The 21,678-nt window shown below is 41.5% G+C and overlaps 2 protein-coding genes across 2 annotated transcripts; one reads left to right on the forward strand and one right to left on the reverse strand.

The window, feature by feature from the left end:
* Positions 1–257: 257 nt before the first annotated feature.
* Positions 258–3,866, forward strand: si:dkey-246e1.3. Its single transcript, XM_036551988.1, has 3 exons — positions 258–362; positions 1,137–1,233; positions 2,987–3,866. Exons 1-3 carry the CDS (start codon positions 266–268, stop codon positions 3,312–3,314), a joined length of 522 nt encoding a protein of 173 aa, XP_036407881.1. The 5' UTR covers positions 258–265; the 3' UTR covers positions 3,315–3,866.
* A 1,314-nt stretch (positions 3,867–5,180) lies between these two features.
* xpnpep1 (X-prolyl aminopeptidase (aminopeptidase P) 1, soluble) lies at positions 5,181–20,950 on the reverse strand. The gene is made up of 20 exons (XM_036532570.1): positions 20,870–20,950; positions 18,604–18,728; positions 17,555–17,618; positions 15,668–15,772; positions 14,925–15,017; positions 13,997–14,140; positions 13,435–13,530; positions 12,749–12,830; positions 11,971–12,181; positions 11,142–11,231; positions 10,726–10,776; positions 10,520–10,578; positions 9,800–9,877; positions 9,336–9,407; positions 8,614–8,674; positions 8,258–8,327; positions 7,758–7,931; positions 6,497–6,573; positions 6,301–6,399; positions 5,181–5,458 (listed from the first exon to the last, which is right to left on the reverse strand). The coding sequence occupies exons 2-20, from the start codon at positions 18,718–18,720 to the stop codon at positions 5,339–5,341; spliced, it is 1,863 nt and encodes a 620-aa protein (XP_036388463.1). The 5' UTR covers positions 18,721–18,728; positions 20,870–20,950; the 3' UTR covers positions 5,181–5,338.
* Positions 20,951–21,678: the final 728 nt, after the last annotated feature.

Raw genomic sequence — 21,678 nt, forward strand, 5'->3', positions numbered from 1 at the left:
CTGTGTCAGCTTTGTGTGGCTGTGGCGCCGTGTTCATTATAAGCATTCCAAGTGGGCCTCTGCTCACAGTTTGTCAAAGATGGCCTGAATAATCTGTAAACAGGGGACAAGACGGAGGAATAAAGGGCGCCAGCAACAACAAAAAAAAAGGGGGGGACAAGTTTCCACAGCAACGCACCCAGGCGGGCTGCGTCACATGGCTCGGGCTATTGAGGTCCCTCGGCCGAGACCCGTCTGAATTCATTTGGGCAGTGCCAATGGCAACATGAACGGGAGCGCTGCCGCCTCTACGGTCGCCCTCGGTTTCAACAGGACCGCCGTTCTGGGGACAGCCGAGAGAGAAATGAACGACGCGGTCCATGGTAAGTGACCACATTGGGGCTTTTTTTTTTTAAGGGGATGGGGGAGGAGGGAGGGGGTGCCCTTTCCAAAGGACACTGGGAAGAGTTTGGGAGGACCAGACAGGGGTGTGAAAAGTTCAGAATGTGGATACCTGTTGCAGTATACAAAAATAATTTTAGGTAAACAGCTCTGCTACAAGTGGGCGTACAGTATCATAGTAGAAGCACAGCTCTTTCTGTCTGGGCATTTTGTCTGGTGTGAGATGTCTATTTTGAAAGCATACTGCTACACGGGAAATATATGATAGCATCAGAAGTTTGAAGCAGTGACTACGTTACACAATCCATCTGAGGTGGCTTTAGAGAGAGCAGCAGAACAGATCAACTTGCTGAGGTACAGATAATGTTTTTGCAATTGTATTTTAGACAACAAATGACCACTTTAACTGGGATACTGGCTTACATTTTGTACACCTTGAAGTATTATATTGCCAGACTCTACACTTGTGTTGGTGGTGGTTTAATGTCAACATGTTTTGGGTGCATTTCTCAATGTAAACCTATACACCTCACTGCATGATTTCCAAACCAGCCACTGAATTTTAGAATACTTGCAACCATGTGACCTCAACTTGTTGAAATTCTGAAGGTCATTAGCACACAAACATTCCCATACAGCTAAAAATATTTACTGTAGGAACCCTGTTCGCATTCTTCTTGAATACCCCTCTGGCTGATTCACCACCTGCAGCTGTATGGACAGTCCTGAGTTTTTGCTTTAAACTTCTGTTCCAGAGTTCAAAGTGTTCAACATAACCATTACCTCACTGGCGCTGTGCATTCTCACCTTCACTGGGGTCTTCTGCAGCATCTCTTACCACACCCGGAGGAGGTGAGATGCTGTTTCTCCAACTCCCAACATCCACAGCAGTAAAGCAATACTGACAATGCCACGAATGTTTGTAAGTCCAACTGGATAATACTTTCTTCCCCTTTTTGGATAAATATATAGACACATAATACCCCCTATCAATCTCACATAATGATATCAACAGAAACTAGATCATAGTTATACTGGATGGATTTTTCCACCAGTCAGTGGTGCAATGTGAAAAAAACATGTCAAAGTTAGTCTTAAAATATTAGAAATTATTTCATAATATAATTATATATTAAAATAATATCAAAACATAGGAATCATTCTATTCACACATGAATGTTTCTAAAACTAAGAAGAATATACTCTCAGAAATAAGGATATTGGCATCAATGTTACTGATCATTCGTGCCTGACTGTGATACACATAGATGACTGTGTCCGCAGTATAAACACTTCAGCTCATCGGTCACAGAGGTGACTTCCCCTGCTGAATATCAAACCAAGATAAGATTCATTAGTATGGGCAGCACTGTGGTGTAGTAGTAAGGAACAGGGATCATAACCAGAAGGATGCTGGGTTCATTCCCCGCTGCGGTACTGCTGTCATACCCCTGGGCAAGGTATTTAACCCATACCTGCCTCAGTAAATATCCAGCTATATGAATGGATAAAATTTTTGCCTTTGTAAACTGCTCTGGATTAGAGCATCTGCTAAATGACTATAATGTAATGTAACCTGTAACCTATAATGTAATGTCCACTTATGTGAAGGGGAACACCTCCATTTCTTTAGCATGTGAGTGGCGAGTCAGCATACTGTGACTGACCAAATCAGACAGCATACTCTCAGTCTGGTGTGCTCACAGCCAGACAATTCTAACCTGGCAAGAGTGTATAAGAGTTTGCTAACAACGTTCCATGATCTGGGAGACCAAGAGTCAGAATACCTCACCAAGATGGAGACACTATCATGCTTCACTTTTGTGATCATTTTCATACTGCAAGTCCCCTAGCATCATGATGTTCATCAGCAGTTAAATGGTTAAACAGTGATCACATACATGCTCTTTTGCAGGACTGGCGTAACAGAATGAGGTGGTGTCAGTAACACTGAGAGTAGTGATGAATCAAGATGTTAGAGCAGATGCCCTGATGGACACCCATAAGTGTGGCACTGACTTGGGGATTAAAGTGCAAACGGTTGAATCCCACAGACCGATCATTAGGGGGGTCCGACAGTCTGGGCAGCGGTGCCTGTACGCTGGGTGACACCTGTCACGATTGAAGGCAGCCTGACTGCTCAATGCGATATGCCTGTCCTGTGACTTTCTGCTCCTCCTGCAAGCTCATACTGATACAACAACCCTGCACAGCCTCACACTGCTTGTGTGACAATGGCTTTCCTACCTGAAAAGAAGCAATACAGATAGAAAAACAGAAAAAAAGGAAAACTGTCTATGATAATGAGTGAGATGAAAAACAAGAAGCAATAATTGGCCACATTAGCTGAACTGCAGCAACATTGGGTTCAATCTGCTTCATTTCAAAACAAGGTAGCACCGCAGCAACTGACGCGCCGGAGTCTCTTCTCTCTAAATGCGTCACGAGCACATAAAGGGGAAGGTACTCAATTATATAGCGTTGCTGCCGTGTTATTACCCGAACCTGTGGGGAGCGGTTATTAGTCTTGTGAGGAGAGCCTCTCCTGGCTGAATGTGCGGGCGTCTCTGCTCGGCCCTGAAGCCACTCCATTTGCATTTCAAAGGCAGAGGAAGCAGGCCCGGGTATACGAGAGCGCGGTCGGTCGTGACCGGCCGGAGGAAGCCGTGGCGGTGCGGACGCTGACGAGGACGCCGAGCCTGCGAAACCCGTTCTCCCTGCTCCGCCGGCAGGACGCGGCCCGGGACGGCGCAGGGATTTACTTCATATACAGCAACCCCATCGCCGCCGCTGCCACCGAAGGCGAGGACTCACCGACGCCGCCCGTGGGGGAGGGGGACCGGGCCGGGGGGCCGTCGTGCCAGGGCCACGCCGGGGACGCCGCCAGCAGCGGCATCATCCTCGACCCATCCACCTTTTACATGCAGCTGTGAGTTGCGGCCGGAGTGAACCCCCCCCAGCATTCAAACAAGGGTTCCGGGTCATTTCAGGCTCAAAGTGAACCTTTGTTTCTGGTAAAGCCGAACAAGGTTCACTGCAAACACCAATCAAACATGAGCAAACATGATAGCACTGAGCAAAAAAACTAGAAAAAAAAATGAACTGAATTTTCTACTGTGAAAAAACAACCCCTTTAAAAGGGTGAGACTCCTTTCTGTCTTCTTGCTGTGACACTAAAAAGAAAAACCAATTAGACAGAACACAGAAGCAGAAAACGAGATGAGCAGATCAAAACTAACGCTTTCTTCCTGTATTGCACTCAAATAATCTGCACTAAACATTCTGCTCAGTGGGAATGATAAACACAAATATAACCTTAGTGCCATCTTCCTCTAATCTTTACATGTTCATCTGTCTGTTGCCTATTGTAAATACTCGTTGGGGACAGTAAGTATTTTATCTGGTTACACATTGTCATTGTTTCTTATGGTACGAGTTAAACCCAGCTAGTTATAATAATTCAGTTAAACTGAAAATGTGATCATTCTGAGCCATCAGTCAAAATAAAGTTGTCTTTCTAACACTGATTGGACAGCATGTCTTTGTATTGGAGAAAAGCAGAATGTGGAAAAACCTCTGTAAATTACTGTAATGTAAACTCAAAAAAGTAAAATTTAGGTCTATCCCACCACATTTCGTATGATTTCACTTAATAGGCTACTTAAATATGTGGACTGCAGTGAAAAGTAAACAGTGTGATGTGACTAAATTACTCTGGTTGATGCAGCAGGTTAAACAGATTATGGAGGATGCATTTATCTTGACATCTCTTTGAACTGATGGGCAAACCAGTCAGTTGAGCAGCTATGGAGAGTGGCATTTTTGTGGATCATTCGTGAAAGTTTGTAAATGTAAAAAAAGTTCTATATCCCTTCATATATGGAACCTGCATGCATGATGGTCTTCACTCTGGCTCCTACTGTCCCTCACAGCTACAGTCAGAGGGACTGAAAACAGCTTTCTCTGCCTGGCTTATTCCCCTGTGCGAAGACATGAAGAGAAGCCCTTAAAACAGAGGACAAACATTCAGTCATATCAGAATATTAGCAGTGGGTCCTGATCGAGAAAATTACGGGATGTAGTCACATAATATTCAGGAATGTATTTCTTATCTCAGTTTAGTTTTTAGAACATCTTTACAGTAAACGCCAGGAAAGTTGTTGATATTTTGAAGGCTAAATGATTATTAATTTTTAAAATTATATAATTCATTATTTTCCATACTGTCCTGTGTTCAATTGACCCTCCACATGAAAATCTGCGAGGAGCAAAAACTCTTCAGAGCTAAAATTCTAAAGATTTGCCACATTAGGATCAGCAACCGAGGAGCATTAGGTTGAATTTTTACTGCATGATAAATATATGTACGCATCTACATACATAAATATGCTTAATTTATAAAAGAAATAGCAACCATTTCACCCCAACACATACCCAGACCAGGAGTTAACAACCCTTCTAAGGAGTCAGCACATTCAACATCACCCATCTGGATGAGGTTAGCTCACTCTTTCAAAAAAGCGCAGGACAAAGTTGATTTTATCTTTTCATTTTATGCCCTGAAAACCTTTAGTGGTTAAGTAATGCATCTATCGCAGTGATAGTGGCTTGAGCGGCTGGATCACACGCTATACACCACTGCTCCATTGCACAGTATTAAAAGTCACTTGCAATATCCATCTCACAACCCACATGCCACCAACAAGAGAGGAGAGGAGAGGAGCGGCAACACACTTCAGCCGACAAATAATTCTTTTAAATGTACTTTTATTGGTTCATAATAAAACTGATAACCGTATGTGCGTTTTATAAAATAAGGATATAGTGAAACATAAAGACAAGAGTAGGAAAGCAACAGAATTTTTAGAAAAAAAAAAAAAGAAATCACTGCTGATCATACTCTTCTGCAAACTGCTGGATTAAATAATGGTATGGTGTCCGTGTGACCAATACCTGTTCAGGCAATTGGCTGAGTTTCTCTGATCAGCCAATCGAGGGCCTCTTTACGCCCCTGCCTCTCAAGCTCTGCCCCAACTATCTCTCTGCACTGTCTGTGGTACTCGTTGACCCAGTCACGCTGCGGGAAAGAAGAACATGAGTCATATACAGGATTTCTGCATCCATCTGGCTAATAAAAGCAACAACATGCACCTATACATTTCCACCACATTTAGTGATGACAGCGGTTAGAGGACAAATGCAGTTCACCACAAAGCACTGAGTCAGGGTGATCCATGCCTTAAAATCTATTCAAGGCAGTAAAAAATAAAAAAATCAAATCTAGTCACGGCAGTATTACTGTCATATTTTTTATACTGAACATACTTTCTTCTCTTCGCTGAAATAAAATGTTTATAAGAGGTCAGTACGTTGTAATGATGAGTAATTTTCACTCAGAACTTCCTGTTCACCTTATAATACACACTTTATGAGTAGCTAAGGGGCTTCATCTCTACCATGGTAACAAAGGCAACTCACAATTCCGCTTGCCTTTGTAACAGTCTTGTTTCACAAAGTAACCTCAGGGCTTTGCTGATTGTCGAGTTACGTTCATATTAACACAGGAGCTGTTGTTAGAGGAAATGGTAATCACAATATATTTGCCTTGGGCAAAATACACTTCAAACTTCATCTGTCACTTGCTTCATGCGAGCTAACACCCTGGTATTTGCTGCTGAGCATGTCAGTACAAACTGTCAGCGTAACAGTTTATTCAATGCTGCAATTCCTAAAATCTGTGGGATGTAAATTGTCATGGAGCTAAAAAAAAAGTCAAAATACATAAAACTCAGAATGAAAATGAATTTCCTTATCAAAAATCAAATTTGTTTAATCAGTTCTCATCAGTTTGATTGTGGGTTTGTCAATAACGTTGTCACAACACTTGTTGATATATTGAGTAAGTTATTTGTTACATACCTCTTTCTGCGTGAGCATGTCCGTGTTCATCATTTTCAATTGAATGGGAACGAGGGTTATGGGTTCGAATGTCAGGCTACCTCGGTTCCTGTAGTTGTACTGCAGTGAGATGGAAAGATTTTTTTTATTTAAATTCAGAGACCAGATGGTTTCCTGCATTCAGGTTGGAATTTGTGACAGTCAGCCAGTCTCTTACCTTAGGCTTAGCAGGCACGACCAGGACGACATTTTCAAGCCGGATGCCGAAGGACCCATCCTCATAATAGCCAGGTTCTGATAAATTCAACAACAACGTCAGAACACAACGTACACGTAAAACAAAGAAGGCAACGGACTGGTACAGAACAGGGCTCATGAAGTGAGTCTTTTTCTCACGAGCCTCGTTGCCAAGTCCTACATTCTATCGAAGAATGTATTTAACTCTGTGCATAAAAAAGTTAATCCTAAAGAGCTGATGGGCGTGAGTGTGACCTGACATGACTGCAACGTGTGATTCCTGAATGGATCAATTATTTTTCTTTTTTCATCACTATCCTCTGTGCGCACAAATTGCTGAGGGAATAATACATCACTGTTTAATCATCCTATCATGAAGTTCCTTTGTGTGGAGGGGTAGGGATACATTCCTTGGCCAGGTGGCTGCCGCTTATGGCCTGAGAATGTTTATTTTTGCGTGCCGCAGTCCATACATTGCCAGGCATCTCCCGCTCCCACCTTACAATGGATACAATAGTCTCTCTGTATACTTACACAGTGTGAAAATGAGATGATGCGTGATGACGTGGGTTTGTGATACTAGGCTGTTGTCATCTAGATCATGATTTTTATAAGGGAGGATCGAGAATTTTGCATGCAGGACTTACTAATATGTAGGAAAACGTTAGCGGGTACTCACTCAAAGTCAATGGGGAAAAAATTGCAGATTTTTTTCCTAACTGTATTTTTATTGGATGTACCACATGTCAATTAAAATGGGACAGTCTAGGCTGCCTGCCTGTAAGCACGCTCCAATGCACATCGAAAAATCGCAAGCCAAGTAAGAGCAGAGATCAAAAGCCTTCCAGTTAAATTAAAATCAGACATATAGAATTACCCTGGATATCCTCTTCATTATAAAATTGATATATGGATAATTGACAAAACAAATACCACATGTAAGCTTGGCACATAATCAATACCCTATACTGGGGCCAAACGTGTTAACAGTTTCATGGCTGAATGAGTAAAAGCTTTCATCAGTGTATGACAATATGGATCATATCATAGCCTTACTACCATAACACAAACCATACTGTAAGATTGTCACACAGTATTATCACACCTCTATTAAATAATTCATTTTTAGTTCATATTAATAATTCAATTTTAGCTCATATTAATAGACTGTTTCAGCATGCTGGAACATGGTGGTTTTGTAGAAAACGTGATCATTAATATCGAGGTGGAAAGAGCCGTACCATCGCTGACTATCATGCCAGCCTCCAGCGGTTCATCTGCGAAGGTCTTGTAGCTGATCCCGCATGGTCCTTCGTGGACGTTGAGAAAACAGCCAACTCCGTGCCCTGTTCCGTGGAGGTAATCGAGCCCATACTCCCATAATGCCGCACGGGCGAATGAGTCCAGCAGGTGACCTGTAGAGGGTAGCACAAAGGTGGTTTTCTCAGAGCAGTTTGCTATCCAGTGTCAATGTCTGAACACGTATTACATGATTAGCCTGCCATGACTGCCTGCCGTTTGCATTTGCGTTCACGGGATTGGCTAGTGCTAGGAGATAACTGTAACGCTCTGTTACTATGAATGGGGACAGTGACTATTTTATATGGATATAGCAACACAGCAATCGAGTCACGCAATTGCCATTTGAGAGAAATTCTGTGGAACTAAGAAATAAGATAAAATATAGCAGACTGCAAACTTCCATCCAGCTCTCCAGACTTGTGGATGTGGAACGCCGTACCTTTGGTTCCATTGGGGAATATGGCAGCGCTCACAGATATGTGTCCCTTCAGAACGTAGGTGAAGCATTCCTTACAGGGACAGAGACAGGACACATGTTACTTTAGCTAATTTACTAGTTTATTATTTAATTTAGCTTCTCCTCTGGGAGAAACCCATCAACACAAGCAGACAAAACTCAGAAAAACCTCACTTCTAAAGATTAACATGCACATCCACATTACTTAGATTATTTTAAAGAGACAAGCAAATAAGATGTGTCTGGAATCTCAGTGTGCCTATTTACAAAAGGTCAGCACCTGTTCCATTCTTTCGTGCATGCACTGCAAAGGAGAATAATCTGCTTCGGAGGTGTACCTTTTCAAAAGCTGAAGGGGTCCCGAAATGCATGGTGCGGGTCACATCTGTGGTCCCATCTCTAGAAATGTGGAGTAATAGTTAGTTGTAGGAAGCAGCATGGTCAGTATCATAACGGTATCAGGGCAATGTCAGATTCTGCTGAAACAGCACTGAGACACACACATACTGTATATTAAAGCCTCTTGGCGTAAACTGTCTTCTTGGCAGTAAACTTCATAAACAGCTAGCTAAATCAATAACTGCCCGAAGAGACATGATACCATTACTTCAGGAGAAGCACTGATATTACAGTTTTCTCTGACCATTGGCAAAAGAGTTTGTCTCTCAAATATACAATTGTATTCTTGACACCTTTCAATAAATATACTGAGTCACTGGCTTCTGTTCATCCACTCATTAAATGTTCATAAAAATGAACGTTTCATTTAATCATTAATCATTTAATCCTCTTTCATTAAATGAAAATCCAGCTGCAGACTTCAGTCTCAACTTATTCGTTGATTCATCTTCATGCTTTTCCACCAATCAGCTATTGGTATTTTTGAGAGATGAGTCCAATTGCCAAGCCCCAGCTATATTCACTGCTCTTGTCCCTTGAGAGCAAATTACTCAACCTGAAATCCTGCAGCAACATACCCAGCTATTTGAATGGAGATTATACTCTGGACAGAGACCACTGCCCAACAACTCAAATATATAAAAATAAAACTGAAACACACCTGTATTGGGCCCCAGAGTCAATCAAGTAGACTTCATTAAGGCTCAGAGTCCGGTTGGTTTCTGGCAGTGGTCTAAAAGAGAAAACATTGACATACATACTGGCCTATTACACCACCATGAAAACTTTCCAATTGATCAAAAGAGTATAGCGCCTTTTCCTTCTCACAAATACAGGTATCGAAGCTGTGCAAAAATCATGGTAAACACTCACAAAGACTAAACTTGCATCTTTCTGTAAACAAATACTAAATTAATGTTGTACTTTATTTGAAAAAAAAAAACTGTCACAAGAAATGCAATGAAACATCGTGGTTAACTGATGTCAATGCAACCATCACTGTGACACAGAAAACAATTTAATTTTCTGCTCTTACTTACAAGCTTCCTGAATTACTGACTGATAATACCACCCTAACTGTAAAGACCCGTTTCAAGCAAATGTTTTTAAAACTTTAAAACTTACCTATAGTGTATTATAGCCCCATTTGGCCCAACACTAGAAATCGTGGGAAAACTCAGTCCCACAAAGTCTTTCTGCTGGCTTTAAAAAACAAAATGATATAACGTTAATTTAAAAATTCAAACCAGGACAGACACATTTACATTTGAATTTGCTTTATATATATAACCCTTATTAAATGTGTTCCCCTCTGCTTAATAATCTGGTGTACATGCACCTAGCATCAATACGACTAGAACAAATGCATGCTCTTCCATGCACCCTGTCCAGCAAACACAGTTTTGGCTGAAACCCTTGTTGTTCACCGGACAGCGGACATGGATTCAATGTGTCGTCGTGATTCCTACTGACTCCACCAGGGGGCAGTAGCCTACAGAAGCCACACCACTTCTGAAAATCCAGGCCAGTACAATACAGTTCTTCAGAATTAGTTACAACCATTCTAAATCATGTGGCCTACAGTAGTGGTGTGGCCTACAGAAGCCACACCACTTCTGAAAATCCAGGCCAGTACAATACAGTTCTTCAGAATTAGTTACAACCATTCTAAATCATGTTTCACAATGTGACCACAAGCAATTACATTTGCATGTGTTCACATGTAAAAAGAGCCTTGCACTTTTTGGTATTGTACATATATTATCATTTGTCTTACTGTAGGGATAGGAACATGTGTCCTTCCCAAATACTTAAGCAGGACAGCAAAGTGACGGTGCAGCTCACCTGCGGAACTCCTCAGCCTTGTCCGCAGCAGATATTTCTGTCACGGTGCCCTTTGGAATCTGCAGCGTTATAACACACAGTTCACTTCAGAACACATGACAGCCCTCTGAGATTAGATACCTAAATATGTAGTGCCATGAAATGCCATTAGCATGCAACGGCAGGCAATGCATTCCTATATACGTATTGAGAGAATGAGCAAATACCTCCTTTTCCAGCCACGCAAACAGCTCACAGAGTGCAACAGCATCTTTAATCTGTTCAAAAATAAGAATAAATAAATGAGTAGTAGTACCTCCTTTACTTTTTAATGATCATACTTTAATATGTAAGCATGGAGGCATACTTTTATACGGCTGCAGTGTAGCATAGTGGTAAGGAGCAGCGCTCATAATCGAAAGGTTCCTGGTTTGACTCCCCACTGGAGCACTGCTGCTGTACCCTCGGAGAATGTATTTAACCCACAATTGCCTCAGTAAATATCCAGCTGTATAAATGGATAACATGTAAAAATTGTAACCTGTGTAAGTGGCTCTGGCTAAGAGTGTCTGTTAAATATCAATAATGTAACATCATGTAATGTTTCAGTTCTTCACTGTGTGTAAATTTCACATAAACTTACATGGGCCATTTTCATTCCCTGGATCTCAGTGGGATTCTTCACAGCTTTGGCCAGGCAGAGAGGAGTGTATGGAATCGGAGATCTATGCACCTGAATAACAACAAAATAACATTGCCGTTTTCTTTATTGAACAGATTGCTCTACTCTGCATACCCTTCTTATTGGTTATTTATATTCTGCACTGGATTGCTTAAGCCTCCGCAAGTAATGCTGGACAATGTCTGCAATACAACCAGCAAAAGAACACAAAGAAGAAAATAACACTGGAAGGAAAAAAACATAGCACAAGAAGTAGAGAAGCATGAGAGAAGACACAGAGAAGAAAAGGAAGCATTTGGCTCTGATAAGAAATTGGCTCATATGTGTGGTATATTTTACATATACAGGTAAGTCCCTCAGCTATTAAGCTCAGTAGGAGACTCTCTCATTAGTGGCCCTGATAAACAGAGTTGCCACATGATGTCTGAGGCCACACAGCATGGACCTAAGGGGTTCCCCTAACCTTTGCCCTCATAATCAGAGTGCCCCATACTGTGGGAATCCACAGTGTGGACCTGAGGGGTTCCCCATGGGTCTAACCTTGGCCCTCATATGTAGGATGCCCTATGTTGTCTGAGTCCACACATCGTGCACTGCGGTGTTCCCCAAGGCCCTAAACCACTGATTCTCAATCCTGCTCCTGGGGGCCCCCTGCTCCACACGTTTTCCATCTTTCCCTGCTCTACCTACCTGACTGAACTCATGGCCCTGACCTCGGCCCTCATAATCAGAGTGCACCAAAATGTCGGGGTCCACACAGTGTGGACCTGTGCAGCTCCCCGGCTCTAACCTTGGGGATGACCTCGGTGAGCGCGCAGCTGGCCTTGTCGCTGATCCACACTTTGTCCTTGGGCCCCAGGGCGGCGCAGATGGCCTGCAGCTCGGTGTAGACCGACTCATACGGGGCGATCTGAATGGTCATCTCTGCCGCGCTGGACGAGTCCAGCTGCAGGTGCTGCCTCACCTCCGGGGCCGCCATGCGCTTCACATCGATGAAGAGCCTGAATAGCAAGAACAAGCATGTTACCAGGCATGCACCATTACAAGCGGCACAGCAGGTGGCCTAATCAGGATTACAGGGGTGAAAATGATAATATTATATAGCCATACCTTTCATTTTTAGATTGCTCACTTGCACTAGTAAAATATGGGTCCATTTAAGTTGTAATGTCCTTAATATACAAACCTTATCACGTAGTTATATACCTGACCTTTAACCCATAATAGGGACAGCAACATTTGTGAATCCAATTTCATTATCCTATTAATAACTGTTTAACTAGCACTCTAACAAAAAACAATTTGAGCAAATGACATTTCACATATTAACTGTTTCTACACCTGAATATTGTACAAACAGTTAATATGCGAGTCATTCAGATTAAGTAATTTTATAAAGGATACCACAGCTTTGACCTCCCCATGGATTCAAACATGCGTCTGTCTGGTTCTGCCGTTCCAGAGTGAACCGACAATGACTATCTGAGCAGATGCTCTGTGGTAACAGCAAGGTGGTTTTATGCAAGATTTTAAAGGTTTTTTTTTTTTTAATTAATCAAAAACCATACCTTATGGTATTCATTCCAATGATGGCGTAGGCAAAGAATACAGGGTTGTACTCGATGTCTGAGCCCCTCAAATTGAAAAGCCCTGAAAAGAGAACCCATAAGCTATGACCGCATATTATTTTCCAAAAATAAAAATATTAACAATAAAGAAATGACGAGAAAGAAAAACACTCCTGTGGGGCCATCCGTGGAGGACACCCTGACACACAGAGAGGGTGGATCTCTTCGGACGCTAATTGTCCCCTGGCAACAACCAAAGACAACGTAATTAAAATAGAACATTAAACTGGGGCAAGATAATCTGCTTGTGCTATTAGCATTGTCTGAAGTGCCACTTGAGAAGGCTTCTGAGGTGCATGCCAAAGTGGGGGGGCTTCCACTCTCGTGTCAGGTAATGCAGGCTACAAGCCGATACCATCTGCCATATCAAATTAGAATGGAAAATTATAATGGAGGTCAATGATATGGAGGTTGTGAGCAGGGATGCGTAAAACACTGCTGTATTTTGCTGCAAAGAAATGAGCCTTTTACCATTGATACTGTAGGATTTTTTGTATTTTTTGCATTTCTGCATAGTGCTTGTGGTAGATTTTATTGTCCTACTTAAAAATTCTTTCTTTGCTGACTCATTACAGTTTCTGCCACTCTATCAATTTCACTAAAATGGTTAACCACAAAATACCTACATGCAATTTCATCCAGCGCTGTGACCACAAACCAGGAAATTTTCCTCTCTGACATCTTCGCCCTCAGTGCTGTGACCTTCTCTTGCCAGGTAATGCCTAAAACAGCAGAAGAATCCAAAGGATTGTCATCAGTGTGCCATCAACCAATGGCTGCTGAAAATGTGAGTGATGTCATCATCTTCTGACTGCTCTAAATGGAATCCATCTAATGACACTACCACTGCTCTGACATGTTTGCTGTTCCAGTTTTATATGGAGGAAAAAATGAATGATCATCAGTATCAATTAGTCATTGGCTCTTTGTTTTTCTTTGTTAATTATTTTTAGTTTTTCAGTTCATAGAAATGCAGGCCTGGATTCAATCAAAATTCATCTTTAACTTTGGTCCACATTTCAATGCCATTTGAGCTTTTTCCACTAACATAGTTTGGCAAAGTCAAATCAAATCGTTTGGCAATGAAGATGAATGAAAATAATTACTAACATTGTGAGTGAACATCAAGGCCGCATTCTGATTGAAACCAGGCCTGAGCTTAGACATGACGCCTGTGCACTGACTCACCAGTGTAGTTTACACCCAAAGTGATTAATTTCGTGCTCGGTCTCATTGGGCGGTCCTCCCAAATGGCATCAATAAGGTTATCCTGAACGGTGACCAGCGAGTGGCCAGCACTGGCCAAGGCCCTGGACATGGTCTTCCACTGATCTGAAATCAGCCAGTCTGTTAAAAACGCAACCTGAAGAGCACTGAAGTCACTCTAAAGCAAAACCGAATGGAAACTTTCACCTGCCCATCTACTCTTTAGACTGGGAGCAGATCTACAGGCCCAGTAAACTTATGCGCTTATGGTCAATGTCCCCGCTGTAGTGCGAGTGCTGAGATTCACCCTTAGGCATTACATGTTGGCTGTTGTACATCTTAACACAGCTAGGGAGCAGTACCTGCTTATAGGCATATTGGTGATGCCACACTGTGAAGAGGATGCTGAATATTGCATTGATCTGGCTGTAGGCAGAAAGCAGTGGAAAAGCCTCTTTATTTATAGCTAATTAATGAAATGGTACAGAGGGCAACCACCTCCTGCATTCTGCCAATGTACTGTGGTATCTTTTTTTAGTTTGCTTGGAACTTTAGGTGAAAGGGGGGTCTCCAGCAGCCTAGCCAATGTGTTCATTTTTGTTCAGTGCTACTTGCTTCTTTTTTGTGTCTTTTACACTTCTAACATAATGAAAGACACCTAAAGAAACAAGGTGACCCTGCTACAATACCTTGTTTTGATTTCTTTCTTTTTAATTTTTTTTCCTCAAACACACACACATAACACACACACACACACACACACACACACACACACACACACATCACACACGGGGCAGGTAAGACACTACCTCCACACAGTATAACAGGGTAGCACTGGAGTTAGGTTTGGAGTGTGGTGCTGCAGAGGTCATAACAGTGTGTTTACATTGTACACGATCACTAAACTGACCTGCAGCGATTATCCACGGATCCACACCCACTTTCGAATTCTCCGGGAGAACGCTGATCAGCCAGTCTTCTTGAGTTGGGGTCTCTTTCAAACCTAGCAACACATTACAAATACCACAAAATAATTAAAGATAATCCTTGTTTAATAATGCGAGATCAAGAACAAACCTGGGACTTCAGAATGCATTTTTAAACATGAAAGCCACAAAAAAATTGGCCACTCAACTTCTCTAATTCATTCTAACTACCATGCACTTTGCCACAAATATCAAGTAAATGACTTCAATAAAATTGTTTTTTTTTTTCCCCACCACATACACATTATCATGAGTTAAGAGGGGACTGAAACTGACTGAATACACTGTATAAAAATGGGGCGGCAGTATAGCATAATAGTAAGGAGCAGGACTTGTAACTGAAAGGTTGCCGGTGTGATTCCCCACTGGGGCACTGCCATGTACCCTTGGACAAGACCCAGCATTGCCTCGGTAAATATGTAGGTAAATGGATAACATGAAAAGCTGAAACCTAGGGAAGTTGCTCTGGATAAGAGCGTCTCCTAAATGCCAATAATGTAATGAAAGAAAATGCAGCTCTTGCTTCAATGCACCCACTAAAAGTTAAGGGCCAAAACGCACTGCGACCAGACTGACAACAAGAGGCCGCAGAACAGATGCATCACTGGCTTCCAGCATGCAGAAGAAGATGCAGGTCGAAAATCGGAATCCGGAGTGGCTGTTTTACCCATCTTCATGAGTGTCCAGTTGTTGTCCATCTGCTGGCTTGCCTGTAAGAAGTAGCGCCCGTCTGTCCACATGGCTGCGTGCTGCTCTGTGACAATGGCCGTGCCTGCAAAGTCAAACACCAAGTCAAATGAGCCCACGGTTTCCTCCTTCAAATATCGGTGTTAAATAGGGACAACGGTCTACACAAAGCCTTTGTACTAATCCTCTCATCTCACAATGTTGGTACGGGCCATCACTGAGGACTGTGTGTGGCAGTATAGCATAGCGGTAAGAAGCAGGACACACAACACTCCCCACTGGGGCACTGCTGCTTTACCCTCGGAGAATGTATTTAACCCATAATTGCCCATAAAAAGTAAATGTCCAGCTGTATAATTGAATAACATGTAAAATTGTAACCTATGTAAGACACACTGGATAAAATGCCAATAGTGTATAATGTGGGCATACTGAGAAGCAAGTGTGAGATCATAAAGTCTTTGAGCATGTGATGCAATGACAACACTTTCTCTTTACAGATTTACAGATTCATTATGGTCATTAGTTCATGTTACATGATGAAAGGATATGTCTGGCATTCCCAAAGTGGAAATTCTTAAGGTATTTTCTCTGAAAACATAAAAGTAGTTCATCTTTACTATACTCATTTAACATGGACCTGGAAATTCATTTTATTCTTGGGAATTCTTGAAAACCAACTCCAGGCATTGCGTTTAGTTGGACGTACCACACATACACATACACATACACACACATACACACACATACACACACACACACACACACACACACACACACACACGAAGCAATCCCTACAAAGCTGATCTGTAGCTGCTTACGCTACATGCAACCTAACACTCTTCCTGGATTTTTTGTTGTCTGAAAAAACCATCCTGTGTGCCCTTTAAAATTGTGCACCCATTGTTCCCACACTCTTTACTCTGATTTCTCAGTCTTGTGACCGCCCGTCTGACACCAATGTGCAAGTGTGTCATTGTAGAAGCTCTTGCTCTCCCGTGTTAGAGCAGCACTGAATGCTTTCCCAGCCCCACCTCCAAAAGTTTTGATTTCCAAGTATTGTATGGAACCAGCAGGACAGCCTTATCCCACATCATTTAATTGATGTTATCGTCACATCAACCTCTTTTATTTAATGAGGACATGTATCCTGCTGCTTAACATAGAAAGTGGTGCCGGCTTCTGAGTAAATGCTGTGTTATACTGCTCCCAGCACTTTTCTCCGAAAACTTCCCTGTTTGACTTACAAATAAACCCTGGTGAAAATGTTTAGTAGGAGTTAGCCAAGCACAAGCCCAGTGGTTCTGACAAGGCAAATTCATCAACGCTTGCTTTGTCCAACCAAGGATTTTCCCTGGGTTTTGCATTTAGGTCCCGGGTCCTTATGAATCACACTTCACTGTATAAATATGAATAGATTTTTTAAGCAATCACTATCATGTCATTAAACATGATCAAACTCTTTGTAAATCACATGAAACAGTGGCTGATCACTTCTGTTTCCATGGTGTTATCAACCTTCTGAGTCTTGTCACATTTTATAATGATTAAGAAAACATTTGCATAACCGGCCAAAATCTGCATAGAAGAAATAATATTTTAATATCTCATTTTCTCTCAGAAATGACACATGTAAAGTCCACTGTGTGTAGCCTTTATTTTTAATAATTTCCATTATAATGGCTAAAATATATCAGAGTGCAACATACCACACCCACAGAGATTTTTACACCTACAGAGAAATTCAAGACCATCACATATTACAATCATCAGCAAAAATGTCAGCACATATCAGAGGACGATTAACTTTTTACCCCAGTAACCCCCACGCCCCACCATGCTACCCGTTCAGTGTTGTGTACTATACCTGCAGAGCCATTGAACCCGCAGATAAATTCACGTCTGCAGTCACAGGGTGCGATGTATTCGCTCTGAAAAGACGAGAGAAAGCAGGGGCACGCTCAACAATCAGCTCCAAGTGGTCACACAGCCCCCTCCCTCCCCCAAGCCTCCCGCCTAATTAGCCTCTCCTCTTCTCACGACAAAAACGCACTTGCTCATTAGCTCAGAGGTCAGGGAGGCCCACGCCAACGGCGTGTCGACCACAGCTCTCATCAGAGACACAAGCGCATGCCAAAGGCTTTCCTAAATCTACACGTTCTGCGCATTGAGAGAATACCCCCCTCCTCCGTTACGCCCACTGCTTAATTGCTTACAGTCATCAAGCAGCACTTAGGAGCAATGCCTCTAATTACGGAGGCCGCACCTCGGGCAGAATGAAATGATTATCCGCTGATGAGCATGAAATTGATTATTGAGAGATTTTTGGAAACTAGATAGAAAACAGAAAAACACCTTTTTTAAAGAAATCGTGACTTTCTTGTTCTGAAGAGAGGCTAGAAAAAGACCTTTGTCCTTTCATGTTGATAGTTCTGCTAATTCTAAAATGACAAGTCCATACTTCTTTTAAAGAGACTAGATCATACACAGTACAGACAATCTAAGTACTTGATGGTGGATGACAAAAATCTGCTAACCAGGACTACTAATTACTAATTAAAAATAAATTAAAAAAGAAACATTGCTGTCTGCATCTTTGAGTCTATGGAAGTTGAGATCTGACTCACTACACATAGACAGTCAGATCTATATCACTGTAAATAGCGATTAGTAATAAACTATACATACTAACATATACAGCATATAATAGTTTCCAGCTGTCAGGAAGGAAAAACGTGTGACAAATGGCAGTGAGTCACATCACAAATTACAACAGATTACAACTTCCATAGACTTCCATGGTCTCTTAAAGGCTGGATAAAGTGGCCTTTGAGAAAATCATTCCTTTAGTGTGTTATAACCAGTTCAGTTGGCCCTGTGAGGGACTGAAATGGGTTGAAAACACCTTGACTTTACCTGGTGTGCATCCCCTGATGGTACTATGTATGCCTGTATAGGCTCACTGATGTACTTGCTGTTCCTCATGGCTTGCCTTAGCTGCCTCAGCAGCTCAATGGTGATCTTTGGAGACATGCTGCTGCCTGTGGGAACAGATTACACGATTGTTAGCACAGAACAGCTACCTTACCCTGAGGCCTGCATCAAGGCATAGCGCCCTGAGCAACAGCTCTGTGGGGTTGCCAGATACGTGTAACCATAATGAAACTGCAACAGACATTTTGTTGTTCTGCATTATCATATATATCATCTACAACCTTGATATATATCATCTGTATCATCTGTAATCTTGGAGAATCATATACCAAGGCCTTCTGATGGAACCACATCAAATACCCAAACTCTACGCTACAATTTTTCTCAGAAGAACCCTGATTTGGTCAAACTTTCGTTTGTCATATAATAAAATTCAAAAAATTATTTTAATCAGCCCAATGAAAATGTATAGACACACACGAGCAGTACAATCAGTTGAGTTTTCTTACACACCTCATTATTGTAGATGTTATAATTACAGGTCATTCTCAAGAACACTGAATGAGCACCTACTTCTAGTTACTTGTATCACTGTAAATCTAGCTGATTAAAATCGGGAATATTAAACCAAAGTCCATTCCATTGTTTTATTGGCAGTGAGCAGACGTTCCTATCCAGAGCAATGTACATAGATTACAATTTTTTTTTAATACATTTTGTTACCCATTTATACAGCTGGATATTTACTGATGCAATTCTAGGTTGAATACCTTGCTCAAGGGTACAACAGCAGTGCCCCAGCAGGGAATTGAACCAGCAACCTTTCAGCTACAAATCTTGCTCCTTAACCACTATGCTACACTGCCACACCTACACGCTACAGTGGGAAAAGTGGGAAAAAAATACAGGAATTACCTGGATCCATGTTCATGTCAGAGAAAATCAAGAAATCTGTCAAGTTAGCGTGGTGCTGATGGGCAGACTGTGATTTGGAGCTCAAAGTATTACTGTATGTTCTGCTCTTTAACCTTTATGTTTAATTGCAAGCTGATTCAGCAACTTGCTGAGATAGGGCCATGGTTAAACATTGACAAATTATGGTGCTGAATTTTGTTATATTCAGTAATCTTCATATTGTAAGTGTAAGTGTAAGTGACCCAAAAAGTGTAAGTGTAAGTGACCCAAAAAGTCATATGCACTTATGACAACTCAGATAAATCTGGTCTATTATTATATTATTATTATATGATCTGATTTATTTGTATAGTACTTTTTATACAGTAAAACTACAGTGCAAAGTCATTTAATTATAGAGCCCTTTACAGTGGAATGAAGTAACAGGAAACCATGTTTTCAATCATATTGACTTTTATGAACAGAAGCTTGTGGGAAAAACTAAACTATGACGCGACTTTGTATTACATAAATTCGCAGGTTTACATATTTTCCCCACTACTAAAGAAAATTAAATCCCAGTAACTGCACTTTTGGGGGGGTTCACACTCATTTGGCGAATTGCTTTAAGCTCTGAAAAATATGCACTAATACCACACAGATGATACTTAAAAAACGCCGTCATTGAAAATAATCTATTGGCATGCTGCTCATCCAATCACCTAAACGTAAAAATCACAGCTATCTCTGATTGGCTGCAGTGCACAATAAATAATATTTACAGTTAGCCAGCTCGCTACCAACAAGTAAGTTAACAAGCAAGCTAGCGAGATAAATATACACAGAATAATTTCATTCATTGTTGAGTTTGCATAGGTAAAGCCTTGCTTCTCATCTGTATTATCGTTATTGAACAATTTTCATTCGTGAATGAATTCAATTGACAGGTGTGGCAGCATGCTAGCTCGCTGATATACCTTTAGCTTGGCAGCTAGTTGTTCCTTACTTTTCAATAGCTGCATAACTACGAAAGACAAAAATATTGTGGCTAAACTAGTCAAGTAGCTGGCTGGTCCGCTTGCAGATCAGCTACTTCTGCCATTTAGCAAACAATTAGCAAGCTACAGCTTTCCAGCAAAGCGTGAGAGGGACATAAACTAGACGTCACAAGTAGCTACCTAACAACACCTAGCTAGCTGGCATGCCACTACCGTATTATTGTAGATAGCTACCTACAGTCAACGATGCAATCATAGCTAGCTAGTTGGCCTACGATTGTCCGTACCCTTCTGTTTATGCAGCCAACTCAATTATTTAACAACAATGCTACGATTTTGTGGACTAAAGGATGTACCTGCTGGCTTCAATTCTTGCTAAGCGATACTCTCGGAAACTGCAATCCAGTGTGTTAAATTCTGAGCATGTGGGCTGCCATTTCAAGAATGACGTATGTAGTCATGTGACGAGAAATCTCTACCAATCAAAGGCGGCTCTTTTGGGCTCGCCTCCCTGTTGCATAAATCGACGGTGACAAATCGGTTTGAAGTGGCAGAGTTGAGTCGTGGGGTGGGTTTATGTATTCATACGTAGATATTGCGAGCTAATTCAAAATTCCGATGCATTGGTAGATAAAAACACACAGGCTTGGGGGAGTGAGCAAGCTAGTTATGGACTCCTCATTTAAAACTGTGGGTGTATGTTCTTTCATTTGTTATAGTCAGCACCAATAGTCCCCCTCCAGGTGTTCCGCTAGCCAGCTGGCTAGCTAACGTGACTAAATCACTTAAAGATTAAATCAAGTCTCAATTGTGTCATACCTAACGTTAGATAGAAATAATTTAGATAAAACTGCTAAAAAAAAAGGACAGCCGTGAGGCCGAAGTGTTTATCCAACTGCTTGCAAGTTGTTGGTAGTGATATCGTTAGCCCGTTTCCAATTTTATAGCAACGTTTACATCTAGTTTATGATTCAGAAACAATTCTTTAGGGGCCAGTTTCAGAGTATTATGACTGGAGCGTGACGATCACAATGAAACTCAGATGCTTGATACCTACCCTGAGTGGTTATGAAATTATCTTATTGTGTGATGTTATAAATTAGATCTGCAGCATATGATAGTGATACTGCTTCTTGAATGCGTCGTAGTTTTCTCAACACCTTAA

The sequence above is a fragment of the Megalops cyprinoides genome, chromosome 1, assembly GCF_013368585.1.
Source record: "Megalops cyprinoides isolate fMegCyp1 chromosome 1, fMegCyp1.pri, whole genome shotgun sequence".
In the NCBI taxonomy this organism is placed as follows: domain Eukaryota; kingdom Metazoa; phylum Chordata; class Actinopteri; order Elopiformes; family Megalopidae; genus Megalops; species Megalops cyprinoides.

What these genes read in the sequence shown, in the direction of transcription:
- si:dkey-246e1.3 (XM_036551988.1), top strand. Translation starts at nt 266, where the DNA reads ATGAACGGGAGCGCTGCCGCCTCTACGGTCGCCCTCGGTTTCAACAGG. An exon ending in AATGAACGACGCGGTCCATG is followed by an intron (nt 363 to 1,136) that starts GTAAGTGACCAC and finishes CTTCTGTTCCAG; the next exon opens with AGTTCAAAGTGTTCAACATA. An exon ending in TCTTACCACACCCGGAGGAG is followed by an intron (nt 1,234 to 2,986) that starts GTGAGATGCTGT and finishes TGCATTTCAAAG; the next exon opens with GCAGAGGAAGCAGGCCCGGG.
- xpnpep1 (XM_036532570.1), bottom strand. Translation starts at nt 18,720, where the DNA reads ATGTCTCCAAAGATCACCATTGAGCTGCTGAGGCAGCTAAGGCAAGCC. An exon ending in TTTGGGTGTAAACTACACTG is followed by an intron (nt 13,531 to 13,996) that starts GTGAGTCAGTGC and finishes CTGCTGTTTTAG; the next exon opens with GCATTACCTGGCAAGAGAAG. An exon ending in ATTGGAATGAATACCATAAG is followed by an intron (nt 12,182 to 12,748) that starts GTATGGTTTTTG and finishes CTTGCTATTCAG; the next exon opens with GCTCTTCATCGATGTGAAGC.